This window comes from Aythya ferina (genome assembly GCF_964211825.1).
Source record: "Aythya ferina genome assembly, chromosome: 1".
In the NCBI taxonomy this organism is placed as follows: Eukaryota; Metazoa; Chordata; class Aves; order Anseriformes; family Anatidae; genus Aythya; species Aythya ferina.
In genome coordinates this window covers 63,602,399-63,619,255 of record NC_140296.1, presented here as the reverse complement: position 1 = coordinate 63,619,255, position 16,857 = coordinate 63,602,399, and the positions used below count along the sequence as shown (strand labels likewise).

The 16,857-nt window shown below is 42.6% G+C and overlaps 2 protein-coding genes across 7 annotated transcripts in view; both read right to left on the bottom strand.

Moving 5' to 3' along the window:
• TMEM255B (transmembrane protein 255B) overlaps positions 1–16,857 on the bottom strand; it is a 67,861-nt gene that overhangs the window by 46,753 nt on the left and 4,251 nt on the right. For all 6 annotated transcript variants that reach the window (XR_014685401.1, XM_084495674.1, XM_084495675.1 and 3 more), the window contains exons 2-3: positions 10,273–10,415; positions 6,177–6,239 (exon numbers count right to left, since the gene is read on the bottom strand). Coding sequence is in view for 5 of the 6 variants with exons in the window: in XM_084495674.1 (XP_084351800.1) it covers positions 6,177–6,239; positions 10,273–10,415 (206 nt within the window). In the remaining variant the exon portion in view is untranslated. The remainder of the gene's footprint in view (positions 1–6,176; positions 6,240–10,272; positions 10,416–16,857) is intronic.
• Positions 13,189–16,186, bottom strand: LOC311424895 (uncharacterized protein; the record flags this gene model as incomplete). The annotated part of the gene is made up of 2 exons (XM_084500397.1): positions 16,166–16,186; positions 13,189–15,713 (listed from the first exon to the last, which is right to left on the bottom strand). The coding sequence occupies exon 2, from the start codon at positions 15,673–15,675 to the stop codon at positions 13,189–13,191; it is 2,487 nt and encodes an 828-aa protein (XP_084356523.1). The 5' UTR covers positions 15,676–15,713; positions 16,166–16,186.

The following is a 16,857-nucleotide window of genomic DNA, read 5'->3' as shown; positions in this document are numbered from 1 at the left end:
TGCTGACATTATAGGAATCCAGCACATTTTTCCTTTCATGGATGCTCTTTTATTGATGCAAGTGGAACAAGCTCATTTCATCACTTAAACAGAGGCAGCTGTTCAGAGCAGTATGAGAACAATAAAACAGAAATAAATAGCATGTTGTATGTCACAGAAGTTTGTGCTTCCTGGTGAAAAATGGTGGAACTGACATAGACCAAGGCTACTTACAGCTGACACTGTTCAGCAGCAGGTACTTTTTCAACACCAAAGTCTGTTAGTGTCTTTACAAACCCTCTTCCACATTACAGTGACTGCTCTGTTTTCTGATATGTGTATGCTCTTTATCCAAAATGCATTACAAATTACAAGCTTTCATGTACTGAAATTCTGCCTGCTGAGTCTGGAAGATTTTATCTGGCCAACTGGGATACTCATCTCTTTAATTTGATCTCGTTCTTCAAACAGGATCAGAAACTGCCTGTCTTCTCTGGGCACATCCTGCCTCACCTTCTCACCCGTGCACACATGAGAATTTGTCCAGGATTCCTTACCAACACTTTTTATCCCCTGCCTCCTGCTTGCAATGGAGAATAATTGATTTCTCTATTGTTCCACAAACACATTTCATGGGTCATAAAGTTTACTTTTGTTCTCAGCTGTGTGACAGTAATGCTTTCATTACATAAACACCATGAGAAAACAAACTGGCAGGAAAAAAAAAAAAAAGTTCTGTTATGCACTTAACTCTGTGTGATGTTTCCAAGCACAGATCTTAAAGGAATTACGTCCCCAAAGACTTACATTTAATAAGATGGAGGATTTAAAGGGAATTGGTGGTTTGAGTCTCTGACTCTGACTCTGCACCCTCAGCAGGTTCACCGAAGACACCATGGCATGAGGCAGCAGTCAACCACATCCTTACAGACATTTAGAGTCTACATGTAACCCTGCACAACTTGATCTAACTTTGAATTTGCCCCTGTTTTAAGTAACTAGTTGAACCAAAGGCCCTTCCCAACTTAAACCTTTCTCTGATTCTGCCAAAACACAGAAAACGGGGGGGGTGGGGGGGGGGAATAACAGAAAATACCACCCCATATTCAACATTTGGAATGAACATGTCATAATACTGAGTCATTAATAATACTGAGTCATTCAAACCTTACAGAAGACAAGAGGTGCCATAAAGTATGACTTTGATGTCTATACTTGTTGCATATTTATTATGTAGTGGAAATCCTCACTTTTAACACACAAGGTCAAAGATCTGCATTAGAAAACATAAAATATTTTACTTGGTCCTTCATTCATGAAATACTTAATCCTAACAAATAAAGTCTCTCTTAACATACTAACTGAAATATAATATAAACAGCTTTTCAACTATTTACATTTGTATTGCCTATATAATTTTATTCTCTTAATTTCACTTGACTTCACTTTGGAAGTTGCTTTCATACCCACAGACACACACCTGTCCTCTTCCCCTTCAGCTGAAATAACTGAACTTCAGAACACCTCCATCTTTTTGCTTTGCTTCTGCATATGACTTTACTAGAAGGATTAGAAAGGGGTTACAGAGCAGCTTCCTGCCAAATAAAGCAGCTAATATCCAGGAGGGCTCCATGTTTATAGTCTAAAAGGAGACTGGACAGTCTAGACACAGACTGCACCACTCTAAAACTGGGCAGAGTTATGGTACGATATATTTTGTGATCTCCTCAGCATTATACAAGACAAATATAACCGTCACTTAATATTGGATTGTTCTTACCACTCTTCAGCTACATAAAACTCAATAGTCCAACCCAAATCACTGTTTAAGGCTCCTTCTAGAATCTAAAGGGAAAAAGAGACGCCTCTAAATGGCACCTCATTGCAGCAGTCTAAGAACTAGACATAAGTGACCAAGAAGAAGTTCTCAAAGAATAAACTGCTTGACTTTTATCAGCTAATAAGATGCTGTTATATTTTGAAAGAAACACAGATATGTAAAGAAGAGACATGCTTGAGCTCACACAAGCGTCAGTGTCAATGTGAACTGTTTAGCTGTATACAAATCTCTGTGCCTGCTTCTAAAACATGCAGCTAAATCACACCACAAAATCTAGTGCACATTTACGACTGAAAAGATGGTAATAGGTCTTTTCAGTTGTAATCATTTTAAAGGTGCTAAACAAGACAAGGATGATTGCTAATTTATTCCACTGTTATCACTTTTACATCAACATTAATTGTTTTACCCTGGATGCTGTGAAATATAAGCACACAGAAAAGTAATCACTAAAAAGTTAAGTACTATTGACTGTCTCAGCAGCTTGAGTTCCAGTGAGAAATAATACCCCCGTAATGACAACTACCTTTACATGATCTGCATGTTCCCCGGTGCTACAGTAAAGACTTTTTTTCCATTTATTTGTGCAGGAACAACAAAGACAGTCTCAGGAGGTCTACAGAATTGTAACTGTATTTCTCTTAAGGTAAACAAGCTGCTTTAATTAGCTTAATGTGTGATATGGAATCTATCAGTAATTAGCATCTTTGATGAAAATCGGTACGAAAGCCAGTTGCTGTCAGGATGTTCAATTGTCATGAAAAGGAAAACAAAGCACAATTTGTTTGAACAGAGCAGAGTAGGTATCTGCATCAGTATCTTTTCTTTGTATACGTATTGCTAACCACAACCTTTACACAAAATTCCCAGGGGGGATTTTCTGATAGACAAAATCTATTTTTAAAATATAATCGGTTTTGAGTAACAAAAGAGGTTTGGCTCGTATACTTCTGAAAACTGGCTCACACACATAACCTCTTTGAAAAAGCTTTTCTTCTGCAACAGACACAAAGTCTAGTGGCAAGAAAATAATCTGAAGTAGTAATTAAATATTACCTCACATACATTCCAGGCAGCACCGTAATACTGCAGATGTTCCAAAACCCGACAGTTATCATGGTGCCCTGGTATCTCTTGGTCACTCTTGGAGGCACTACTGTTTCAGCACATTCATTTTCAGCCTTGTGAACAGAATGGCTTGATGAGTTGGAGAGATGTGTGAGTGGAAAGTGTGAGACAGTGCTTGTTTTTTCCACAGGGTTAGCCAAAACCATATGCATTGTGTCTTACTAACACCGCACCTTTAAACAGTGATGAGTCTTCTGGTGCTAGCTCATGCTACCTCCACACTTATCTGTGGAGAAACCTTTTGCAGTGCTTAAAACCATCCTTTTGGAAACACCAGGGACTCTGCTGAAAGAGGTGTCTACCTTCCTGCTCAGCACTGCCTAGAGCTCTCAGCTCAGCCCTACAGCCACAGACCCCCAGCACGCTCCAGCCTTCCCTACCTCTGTATGTAATTTCAGCATCTCATTTTCTAAAGGGAAATATGTTGTACTGTAACATGAGGAGATGGCAAGCAAGCAAACAAGCAAGGAGACTTCGTGTCTTGCAAGCAAATCCATTTGATTTGAGCAGTACATTATCTTCCACACATCCGGCTGGACTAAGTGTGCCTGTGTAATGGAATGACTTACAGCTATGCTATTCTTTGATCCGTGACCTGCTTTGTGGGGTAAAAGGGAGGAAAAAAGGGACAGCAAAACATTATGCTTTCATTTCTGCTGTTTGCTAGTTATAAACATCCCAAATCAGTGCAAAGGCATTTTATCCTCAGTCAAAGGGAGATTTTGTTCTGCTGGTGCCAAGCTCTGCATAACAGAGGCAAGCATGAATGCTGAGAGCTCAGCTGAAATCATGCTAGTCAATGAGGCAGAGCCCGATTCTGCAAGCAGCAGTTCCTTTGAATTAAGGGTTATACCTTGGTCAGCACATTGAACTCCCACTGTGGGCCCTGGCATGCCAAGAAGAAGGTCAAAGAAGTGCAATGTTATTAATGTTCTGTTTTAAGAACAAACTATTGTCCATTTGGCCTAACTGTGCTTTCATTCCTTCTCAAACCCTGTGTTTGCATTTACTGAGTGCTGGGTTTTTGCTGGACTAGCTCTGCTAACCATTACATATTTCATATTGCACTTAGCATTTCATAAACCATGGATAAATCCAGACTTAGAGATGATAGGTCACAAATAAATACAACTTCAAGACAAAGAGAGAAATAGATATATGCAGAAAAGGTCAATTAAAATGGATTTTTCTCTAGTGTAATTGAACCTGCATTCATTTTCAATTTTAAAAACCGAAAATGAAACATTGAGTCATTACAAGGGCCAAAAAATTGCCAGAGCTACACTGGGTTAAACCCAAATTATATAGATGTAACTGTTCAAAGGAACTCCAGTTAAAATAGAAGTAACTGAGTAAATAATTCCTTTTCTTCCCCACACACTTTTGTTATGATGCAATGAACAGAATTTTTAGTTACCAGAAAATGATATCTCTGTTACATTTCTATGCTTATCTAAGTCTTTGAAGTCTTATTGATGACTACAAATTTGTTTAAGCTGCCCTAAACCTTTTCAATTGAATACACTCAGTTACACTCCAGGGAATAATTACTGTCCTCAGCTGTGGTATGATGTAAACCCTTTCCAACTCATTTCCAAAGCGTCTGAAAACAAGCAGCTCAGCTTTAGACAGTGTTCCAGGCTTAGCACACTGTGGATGATGCTCAAGACAAGACGTATAATTAAACTTTCTAGTTACCTTCTTGGTCTGTTCCCCAACACAACAATCTTTCAACAGCCAGATCATAACTGTTAGAAACTAGTTTTCATTGTTACAGTCTGGTAAATGCAAACAAAGACTAAGACCATATACCTATGTGTAGAAATGAGGGACAATAATTCTTAAAAACAAATAATTTGTTTTGTTACCAGCAATATTAATCAGGCCTGGCTTGCTGCAGTTTTGTATCTCACAGGTCATGTTCCATTTGGACTCCTTAGTTGTTCAGGGTGATGAGCTGACACTGCAGCCTTTACCACCAAGGGGGATTTACACTTCTTTTCTGAACCCACACATGAATTTCCACAAAACCTGAAGGTGCTGCACATCCCTGACTTCTCTACCTTCCTGCCAAATTTGCCTGAGATTGGCCAACACATTTAAAAAATGGAATAGGGAACAGAAAAAGACACAGACAAACATCATGGCTTTATCAGTCTCAACTCTGGGAAACACAGCTAGAAACAAAAGCTGAAAGTAGGAGAATACTTGAAATACACCACTGAAACTTTCAGACAATGAAAAAAAAAAAAACAAAAACAAAAACAAACAAACAACAGTTATTACAAAAGAAGTTTGACTATAAATAATCAAATCAAGACTGGAATTCACAGCAGACTACTTCTAAATTGTTAGCAAAATGCAAGGTAAATCAATCATTTCCTCCTCTGAGCTCAACGGCACTCTTTTGATTTATACCTGTGAAGGTTCTGCATTATGAAACGAATTGTATTTCATAATGCTTAGCTATAATCAGTCTACTGTACAGTGCACGTTGGACATGCTTTTGATCAACCAAGACACTGCAATTTTTCGCTGAGAGCAAGGAAAGTATAAGACTGCACAAGTCCCATATACTTTCCTTTGCCCAGAGGGACCCAAGGACTTTATTTGACTTCCTCACATAAATAAAAGCAAGCAGTTTGCAAAGCCAAGATAAATCTAAAAACAAACCACAAAGTATCATCAGATCCTGTCTGATCTAGCCTTGATAGCAAGCGCTCTGAGGTTTGTTTTCTCTTAACATGTAAATTTTCAGGAAAGTGTTGCAGACTTAAACTTCTCGTGCAGGATGAGATCGTGTGTTATGGTAGAGCTGAGAACATGGCTCACTGCTGCTCAGACTGGCACATCCCGTGTATTTTACCTCTCTCCTCATCCTTTTCTCTGCTACACACTCCTGGCCAAATTCTGGCACTCATCTGACCCTGCCCTGAGTCAGTTGAACTCACCAAACTATCAGGGGATTAATTTGCTCAAGAAAAAAAAAAAAAGTGATCCAGAAGTGATAACCCCTTAAATTATCCCTTGCCCCATACAGAGAGAATCACTGGCCACTTCATACTTCTCAGAAACTTCTCAGAAAAGGTAAAAAAAAAAAAAAAAAAAAAAAAAAAAAAAATGTTTTGGAGCAGATGCAGCAGTTTTAAGTCAGCTGGAAATCTCTGCTTTTCATGTTCTTAAGACACTAAGGTACAAAAAAAATAATACAAAAAGGGCAGTTGCTTACCATTTGTCTTCTGTTCTCTACCAGGTGGATGCCAACAATCCCTAGGAAAGATCCAAAGCCAAGCTAAGGCAAAGAACAAAACCAACAGAAACACATGAGGTCAGCTTATTTGGTCAACATACCAAACCATCACAGTGACATCTGAGCAGGTGCATCATACAGATGGGATAATTGGGGTGTGTCAGGGAAAGGGTGAATGTTATCACAGAATTATAGAACAGCCTGGCTTGGAAGGGACCTTAAAGATCATTTAATTCCAATCCCCTGCTATGAGCAGGGACACCTCCCACCAGCCCAGGTTGCCCAAAGCCCCATCCAGCCTGGCCTTGAGCACCTCCAGGGATGGGGCAGCCACAGCTTCTCTGGGCAACCTGTGCCAGGGCCTCACCACCCTCTGGGGGAAGAATTTCCTCCTAACCTCTAACTTAAATCACCCCTCTTTTAGTTTAAAACCATTCCCCCTTGTCCTCTCATTGTCTGCCTGAGCAATAATTTGCTCTCCATCTTTTTTATAAGCTCCCTTTAAGTACTGAAAAGCTGCAATGAGGTCATCCCAAAGCTTTCTCTTCCTCAGGTTGAACATCCCCAGCTACCTCAGCCTTACTTCAGAGGAGAGGTGCTCCAGCCCTCACCAGACCTTCCTGGCACCAGGATTCTCATCAGGCTGATGTGGGCTTGGAGAAAAGGATGTTCCTCAGTGCCACACACCTAAGACTTAGCTGGCCACAGACACAGAAAGAGCCACAGTAGGAGTGTCAGTGTCACCAGCAGGTCTGTTTCCACTGCATTCCCTCCCTGCCTTACTGGATATACGCTTCTCTGCAGGCACTCAGTAAGGCTGGCACTAGCTCTCCAAATCTGGTTCAAAGCCTCTTTTCCAAGCCCAGTTAGGTTTTTAAGGATGAAGTGTCCCAGCCAAGGGCTTGAGCAAGGCCCATGAATTCCTTGCTGTTACGCACAACCACTCGCAGCAGAAAGCAAATCTCCTGTAAGCACTTCAATCGCTCAACGTAACAACAGGAATCCGTGATTCCCCCTCAAGAAGACAAATGTAGGGAAAGGGGATTAGCTACTGAGTGCTCTGGGAAGATTTATGTGAAAGAAAGGCAAAAGTACTGAAGAGATTTTGAAAAAGAAAGAGTGCGCAAGCACGTCTGTGCTGACTGCTGAGTAGGGGAGAGACTTGGAACCGTGAGCAAGGACACATTGTTCAGGGGACAGCAACTTTGTAAATTAACACAGCTACATCAAAATGACAGCTGGTTCCAGCCCCAATTTTTCATCCTAAAAGGAGCAATCCATGCAGTCCCATTTAAGGCTTACAAATGAGGGCAGAGAGCAGAGCATTATTATCCACATACAGGAAAAAAAAAATATATATATATATTATTTAAAAAAAAAAAAGAACCAGATAGAGATCATGTTGTAAGCCACGACATTGCTGAGATTGGTTTAGGGTTATATGTGCTGCTTTTCTTGTATGATGACTGGGATATCTGGACTCTGTGGTCTCCTGGCTGAAAGATTTTAAAAATAGCTAATTAAAATAATACAAGCAGTAGTCACAGAGAAGTGATATGAAATACTTAAGTATAAACAGTATTTATAAGGAAATAAGGTTGAAGCTCCAACCCAGCTTTGCAACCTGTTCCACAAAGAGAGCCCTAAACCCAAACAGATGATCAAGCAGTAATCTAGTAAATTCAGACACCTTCCGAAGTGGAACATTATACTAACTCACCTACACACAGCAATATTGTATGTTAAATTACTTCGGATGTGTAAATGTAGTTAATACCTGCTGCTAAAAAGATGCATTTATAAAAAAAGCTTTTCCCAAAACAAATGACAAATCACCAAACAGAAAGAGAAATTAAGGCACCTAACTCTTCTTGAAAGCAATGGGAACTAAGCAGATGTCCAACTTTTATTGTGAATCTGACCCTAAAGCCCTGATCTGCAAATGCTTCTAGAGGCAAGTCAATGGAAGTGAACAGTCCTGTTCACATTTGTAGGTGTTTGCATGGTAAGGGTCTAATTCTACATGTGTTTTAAGACCAAAGTCCCTTACCTAAGACCAATGGAGATTTAGGTCACATCAACCATCCTCAAGGTTATTATTTTATTGTTAAATTCTGTGCAAACTATAACTTATTTTTAATTGTAATTAACTTTAAGATAAATTTCTTCCAGCCCAAGAGTTAAATATGTAATGTCAGATTCACTTACCGAGCTCTAGCTATCTACAAGTTCAAGACCAGTGCTATGACAGCTTTCTAAGCTCCCTCTACTGCCAGTGGAGAAGAGGAGCACCTTTGGAGGGTTATTCAGCTTTGCAAGGCCTTCCCTTAGTCCATCTGTCTGTCAGTGCTACTCATGAGCCAGCAACCTCCAGCAGCAGGGCAGGAACACTGCTGTGCTCCTCTAACTAGGCTTTTGGTAAGTTATCACACAGGGTTTGTGCAGCACCTTTAGCTCTTCCTAAACATTTACATTGATAAATAACCATTGTTTTTCTGTTGCTTCAATAATACACTATGTGTGCATGAAAAGAATTCTGAATTTCATGAAAACTATTTAGCTCCAACAATCTTTTTACAGGGAAAATTATTACTAAAGGTTTTGCTTTCAAAGTGTTCTGATATAGTCTAGTTATTCTAACCGATTACTAATGATTAATATTTCAAAAAACATTTTATTATTTTTTTCTGAGTGAATAGACATTGTTTTCTTCCTAAAAGAACCTAAATGCTGAAATAAACTGGTTTGTGCACATGGGCTTATTACTTATCATACCAAATCTACTTTAAAAATGAAACTCCTTTCAAGGGAATGAATGCAGATAATGTGGCCTTCTAAAATACTTTAATTCAAAATTACCAAAGAAGACTTTTTATCGGGATTAATCTATCTATTTCAGCTTAATGAAAGGAAAACCCATTCTTTTAAGGTTTTATTCCTGTAACTACTTTTTGTTCTATTTTTAGAACACTGCTCCTTATAGATCATTATCCCAAAATTATCTTTCTGAAAGACCTGTTCTCAGCGTGACACCAAGATGTAAGAGGACTTGCTTAGGAAGAATAGTTCAATTATTAATGGCAATGCAAAATGTATGCACTGTATTAGAAGATACAGATCCCTCTCCTCTGGGCATTTCATTCTGCAGAGAACAAGAACTAAGGGTACCTCACAGCATATGTTGGCACTGGTGGAGCCACATACCTAAGCAGATGCCTACCTCTTTTCTTCACCTTGCACCCTTTGCCTCCTGTGGCTGGCCACAGGAGACTAAATAAGGCAGAGAGACTATTTGCTGCCCTTACTCTTTCTAAAATTCAACCCATTCATCTCAAAAAACTTTCTCCTCCAGAGGTTTCCACTCTTTTGGGGTATGACTGATCACTTCTGAGATTGGAAAGGACAATGGGTGCAAGGCCTGGAAGGGCTACGCTTCCCCAGAAGCCACCAAGGCACTACATAGTTAAAGAGATGGAACACAAGTCTTGTGCCCAGTGCAGGTACATGTGCTGGGGTACATGTTCCCAAGGTGAAAACAAGACTAAGGATTTTGGAAGGGGAACTTGTACAGCAGGACAGACACCAAGACTGTATAAGAGGATGTAGAAGTTGGGCATACTCTAGGGAGAAGCTTCCATATCCCCATCACCAGCATTTTCCCTGCACTGGATCCAGCAGAATTCCTGGCACATGGACACAAGAGCAAAGTGACTTTTTCAGCCATCAAAGCAGTGAATCTCTGAAAGGCCATTTAAATCTATCCCATGCCTGTTGTCCACTCACTTGTCAAGCACAGGCTCCACCACAGTACCGTGAGATCAGCATACAGATGTGCAGTGTAAACTTGACCCTCCTGTGCCACCTAAAAGCCTCCCCTCCCTTAGGTCAATTCAGAAAACCTGAGTTTACCTTCCTGTTTAATCACACTCTAGAACCAGATCAAAACAAATGAGCATCTCCCTCCTGTGAAATTCAAGACAACTGATTTTTCTTTTCCTTTGTAATAATCCTATATCCAGCTGATGATAATTTATTTAGTTGTACCCAATATCCTAGAGTAGGCTTCTTTACTCACAATGATGCCTGGGTAGTAGCCTCCCACAGTAACATTTTCTGTTCTCGTTGTCGCTGCCAGCCCTATGGTCAGGATGAAAGTAGACACCACCAGCAGGGCGACTGTGAACCAAAGCGAGGTCTTCTTCCTTTTTGCAAACTGCCCTGTAGAAAGTGGAGGGGGGAAAGAGTTTTTAATTGCAAACATCAGGTACACGTACGAGATGAGTTTTTATCAAGCTGAACTGAATGTCAGTGACAATGATAATTATGCCTTATCTGCAGTAACATTTATAATTAAGTTGTTGCTCACATCCCTAAGTCAAACCCTGCAGGCCTTGAACAATGCTTACCTTTGTGAAGTTCCAGTTTAACTCTATGTGGACAGAACGTATAAACTTATATTTTAAATGAGATGAGCATAAGCTCTACACGCTATCATGAAAATGAATCTGCTGTTCGTATGAACATATCCAAACCAACCTATATCATTTCAAGGCAGGTAACTCAGTTAAATGGTGACAGTTCAAAAGCCAGGCTAGATTACGGATGCTCTCAAACCAAATCAAATAATTTGAATGAATTCATAATCAAAATCTGTATGTTTGCTGGCATCTTTCCACTGGCGCTAACAGACAAAATGAGGCCAGCCTTTTAGTATGAGAAGCAAGCAACTTTACTGAAGATAAGTATCATCTATTGCCCTTACGTACATCTCTTTCACTGCATGTACAAAGTCTTCCTGTTAAAGATCAAGAAATAATTCACAGGACTCTCCAATAACTCTCTGCACTCTCCCCTCCAGTCTGTGCCCCAGCTGCTTGCCTCTGGTGATTCCCCATTAATCCATGCAGGGTCAGAGAGGACATGGAAACGGAGAGGCTCTTCATTATCAATCAGCTCTTCACCAAGTGCGTGGGGTTAAATGAAGCCAGTTTCATTTCACTGCAGCCAGCTCAGAAGAGGAAAGCAGACTTTACACTTACAACTCCACAAGTCAGTTACCTTTCCCACAAAGATTGGATTTTTTGGAAATATTTGAAGTGATCGTGTTCTTACAGCTCAGGCTTTTAAGATTTTCTGACATTACTGAGACAGCAAACTGCTCTCTACTCCACCTCAAAGATGCAGCTCTCAGGCATGCAGCTCCAGGAGCTAGGTGTTAGGAAATGCATGGAAATGCAGCACACTGCACAGCAAATAGAAGAACACCACTAACACCCCAAGTCTCAGGAAAATAATAAAATAAAAAAGAAGTGGAATGCTTCAATCAGCATATGGATTAAGCTACTTCACTTCAGATTCCCAGACAATACCCAAACTAGTTGCTTGTTGTATCTCATAGTTACACTGCTGCTGTAGTCATTTGTCCAGCCTACTCCATAACCTTACAGCTTACACTAAGAGACACATAAAATCTTGTGTGGCCCCACAGATTTAGGAAACTGATGCTTGGCTATGCTCACAACCTTTATGGAACACAAGAAAAGTCTCTGGTGTTGAAAAAAGGAAGAGGGAGAAGTAAACAACGAAGTATCTTTATTCTGAATATGTCTGGAGGTTGCTGTGTCTGTGTGAAGCCTTGTGCAAGCATGCACTGATTTTACATGATGGAGCCATACGACCCAGGGCAGCTACTGCTTTAGTAGCAGCAGCTGCTGCATGAACCAGCCAAGCCTCCCATAGCAGGGAAATTTCTGTTGACCACTCCATTTACATTGCAGAAATGTTCTTCAGTGCAAAATCAAAAGGAGCATGACTGCGGGCAAGACCTAAATTCACTATTGGGAATCTTTATCCCAGCCCAACCTTCCACAGCCATGAAAATCAGGCTGGGAGAAATGGTGAAGCTTCATAACCATGCAGCCTTTTCAGAACTACTGGATACCTGAAAAAGCTGCTATGGAAAAGTGGATGTTCAAAATGTACCTTTGTGTGCTGTTTATAGCCAGTGCTGCTCACAGACCATATGCCAGCTCAAAACTATGCAAGTGGATGGAAATGAAAGGAGGGCCTGACAGTAAAAAAGTGTAAGGCCCACATGTAGTTTCAACACAAGAAACTCATTTACCTGTGGTTGCATTTGTAAGAATTGCACTCAGAAATTTAAGTCTCCCCAAAAGGAATCCCCATTGCATAGTCAATATTAAAACAAGCGCCAGGTGTCCTCAGGTCTCAGAGACAGCAGAAATTTAAGTTTGCTCAGTGCTTCACAGAACCTAAATCATTCTCCACTTTCCCAGTGCTTTGATGGCTATGAAGTACAGGTTGCTTTGTGACAGGGTGTCCTGGTTTCAGTTAGCACAGAATTAATTTTCTTCCTAGTAGCTGGTGGAATGCTGTGTTTTGGCTTAGAATGAGAAGAGTGCTGATAACACCCCGATGCTTTAATTGTTGCAGAGCAGTGCTTATACTAAGCCAAGGACATCTCAGCCTTTGCTCTGTCCTGCCAACGGGCAGGCTGGGGGGTGCAGTAAGAGCTGGGAGGGGACAGACCCAGGACAGGTGACCCAAACTAGCCAAAGGGGTATTCCATACCATCTGACGTCATGCTAAACAATATATAGGGGTGGCTAGCCGGGGGGAGGGGGCCGGACTGCTCGGGGTTAGGCTGGGCATCGGTCAGCGGGTGGTGAGCAATTGCATTGTGCATCACTTGTTTGTACATACTATTATTACTTTCGTATTATCACCATTGTATCATCATTATTATTATTGTTATTATTATTTTTGTTATTTTTTTTTTCCTGTCTTATTAAACTGTCTTTATCTCAACTCACGGGCTTCACTTTCCATTTCTCTCCCCCGTCCCAGAGAGGGAGGGGGGAGGGTGAGCGAACGGCTGCGTGGTGTTTAGCTGCCGGTCGGGTTAAACCACGACAGCCTTGTCTTTATCTCAAAAAAAAAAAAAAAAAAAAAAAAAAAAAAAAGGGCCCCCCTAATCCTGGTCAGAATCTTCCTCGTTTCTATGTTTGAAGGACTGTCTGCTGGAAGTTGGAGCAGCAAACTTTTCGGAGAATCCCTTTTTCCTGATTGTTTTCTTTTGCAACTCACGTACCCGTGCCTCTAGGGTCGCGGTAGATTTCCCATCCCACTTTCTCATGTCCTCTCCATGGTCTCGTAAGTAAAACCACAGGGTGGCACGGGGTGAGTACCCACCATATCGTCTTCCTTGTGTGGGTGAACGCCTACCCCTGACAGCTGAGACACTGCTTTGTACAGGTGCGAAGGAGAATAATCTCTCTTCAAGTTGGTGAACCTTTTCAGAAAGTTTCTCCCAAGTGTTCTCCTTTGGTCGGTGGGCACTGGTTGGTTCAGGTGGGGAGGACAATAGATTCTCTTCAAGTTGGTGAACCTTTTCAGAAAGTTTCTCCACAGCTGAGACGCAGGCCTGTAAGGAAGAGGAGAGACTTTCTTCGTACTGCCGGAGTTGTTTAGCCGCTTCACCCACTGTGGGTTCCTCATCCTCTTTCCAGGCCATTATTGCCAATGAGCTGGCATATGATGATGGTGCACTCCGTACAAACTTCCGCCACATGGGTCGTGTACACTTGACTTCATCTGGATCTGTGGATGTTTGTTTGAGGTCTGGATCCTCATAAATCACTTCCCGTACGGCTAATTCCCTCAGGTACTGGATTCCCTTCTCCATAGTGGTCCACTTGCCTGGTAGACATAAAATATCTTCCTTGAAGGGATACCTTTCCCTCACAGCTGAGAGGAGACGCCTCCAGAGGCTGGTGGGTCGTGCTCCATCTGCAATTGCTTTGTCAATGCCGGCGTCTCGAGCAAGGGATCCCAGCCGCTTGGCTTCCCTGCCGTCTAATTCCACACAATTGGCTCCAGAGTCCCAGCACCGGAGCAGCCAGGTGACAAGCTGCTCACCTATACAGCGACCAAAATCTTTTCGCACATCTCGTAGCTCGCGCTCGTTTAGGCTTCGGGTAGTTACTGTTGCTCTTTCGGCATCCTCATCTTCCTCCTCCTGAATCCTTGACGGCCCAGCGTCGTCATCATCTTCGTCATCTCTATACTTAGTTTTGGCAGAAGCCTTACCTGGATTGGCAGAAGACTCTCTGCGTTCTAAACGACTTGAATTTCTATACCATATTTTCACCTTCTCTACAGGGGCAGCTTGCACTGCTACTGCTCGTTTCTCTGACTTTGTTACAGGTTCTGCCACAGGGGTTGGAATGCCCTCTGCAGGGTCAACTTGCACTGCTACAGCTCGTTTCTCTGACACGGCCACAGGAGCTGTAGCGGCTACAGGAGCTGGAGTTGGAGCTGGAGCAGTTGCAGGAGCTGGGACTGGAGCAGCAGTAGGAGCTGGAGCTGGAGCGGCTTCAGGAGCTGGAGCTGGAGCGGCTTCAGGAGCTGGGACTGGAGCAGTTGCAGAAACTGGGACTGGAGTAGCGGCCGGAGCTGGAACTGGAGCGACTGCAGGAACTGGGACTGGAGCAGCTGCAGGAGCTGGAGCTGGAGCGGCTTCAGGAGCTGGAGCTGGAGCAGCTTCAGGAGCTGGGACTGGAGCAGTTGCAGGAACTGGGACTGGAGCAGCTGCAGGAGCTGGGACTGGAGCGGCTGCAGGAGCTGGAGCTGGAGCGGCTGCAGGAGCTGGAGCTGGAGCGGCTGCAGGAGCTGGGACTGGAGCGGCTGCAGGAGCTGGGACTGGAGCGGCTGCAGAATCCACCGTAGGGGTCACAGTGGCCGTTGGATCTGTCACAGGGTTTGGAGTGGCCGCAGGGTCTGTCACTAAGTTGACAGCAGTATCAATGGCAGCTCGATAGGCATGAGCCAGGCCCCAGCACGTTACAATGATTTGTGTTACTTTGGAACTGCCAGAATCATTACACCTTTTTTTCAAGCATTCCGCCAGTTTTTGAGGATTTTGCCATTGTTCAGGGGTGAATTTCCAACACACTGGGGGTGCCAACTGCTCTAGATGCCTGCCCATATCCACCCATACTCCCTGCCACCCACAACTATACTGCCTCCGGGCAGATCTCCGGATGAGCTTCATAAGTAGTTGTTTAACTTTAAGCAGAATCTGAAGTGCATTCATGAGGCAGAACAACAAGACTATGGTATTCTGAGTATTCCAGAAATATTCAATATCTTGGAGAGCTATTGTGACAAGCTCAGGGGATAAGAGGGTGGTGAAGGAGGAAGGCAGAGTGACCCAGGAGGATACAGGGGTGGTGAAGGAGAAAGGGAGAGTAAGCAAGTAAGGAAAAATATCCTCCCCTTTCCCCTCCACAGATTGACTCTCTAATGGAGAAAAACAATAGGTATAATTGCTAATAGTTCCCAAGATGCTGTTTCCAAAGTACAGAGTCCACGATGTTACTGAGTATAAATACCAAGTTAGAGTCATGACCAGATATCTTATCGTCTCATAAGCCATTGCTATAACACTTAGTACCATAATGGTCTGAAACCAGGGCCCGGAGAGGAGAAACAACACTACAGAGAGCAAATACGGAAAATAATGTACTATAATACTCAATTTGGAAAACAGGCGCAGCAGAGTTGTGATTAAAGCAATCAGCATCATGACAAGTGACTATTAAGCAGGTCTAATCCTTACACCAATTTTAGTTTAACACGCTCTGATCAGATCTGCCGTTATCTCAACCTTTCGGGCCCCACGTTGGGCGCCAAAAAGACTGTCGTGGTTTAACCCGACCGGCAGCTAAACACCACGCAGCCGTTCGCTCACCCTCCCCCCTCCCTCTCTGGGACGGGGGAGAGAAATGGAAAGTGAAGCCCGTGAGTTGAGATAAAGACAGTTTAATAAGACAGGAAAAAAAAATAACAAAATAATAATAACAATAATAATAATGATGATACAATGGTGATAATACGAAAGTAATAATAGTATGTACAAACAAGTGATGCACAATGCAATTGCTCACCACCCGCTGACCGATGCCCAGCCTAACCCCGAGCAGTCCGGCCCCCTCCCCCCGGCTAGCCACCCCTATATATTGTTTAGCATGACGTCAGATGGTATGGAATACCCCTTTGGCTAGTTTGGGTCACCTGTCCTGGGTCTGTCCCCTCCCAGCTCTTACTGCACCCCCCAGCCTGCCCGTTGGCAGGACAGAGCAAAGGCTGAGATGTCCTTGGCTTAGTATAAGCACTGCTCTGCAACAATTAAAGCATCGGGGTGTTATCAGCACTCTTCTCATTCTAAGCCAAAACACAGCATTCCACCAGCTACTAGGAAGAAAATTAATTCTGTGCTAACTGAAACCAGGACACAGGGCATGAAAACATCAACACTCAGCCAAAGGGGATACTCTGCAGTATCCCCAGTGGTTTTACTAGTGCAGTATCCCCAGAAGCTACCAAGATACTGGCTCTCCAAGATATTGGCTTCACAGTTTAGGTCACCTTAAGTGCCCATCTTTGGTCACCCACCCATCTTGTCTCCTAGCAGTACTGAGCCTGACAACTGATTTGTAAGGGGCTATTTTAAGCCCTAATAACTGAATTACTCCACTTTACAGCTCAGACCTATCAACACTGATGCAACAGGGAGGAGAATGAACCCCGTCCTATAAATAGAGCATTTCTGTAAACAAGTGCTTGAAAGGCAAAGGAA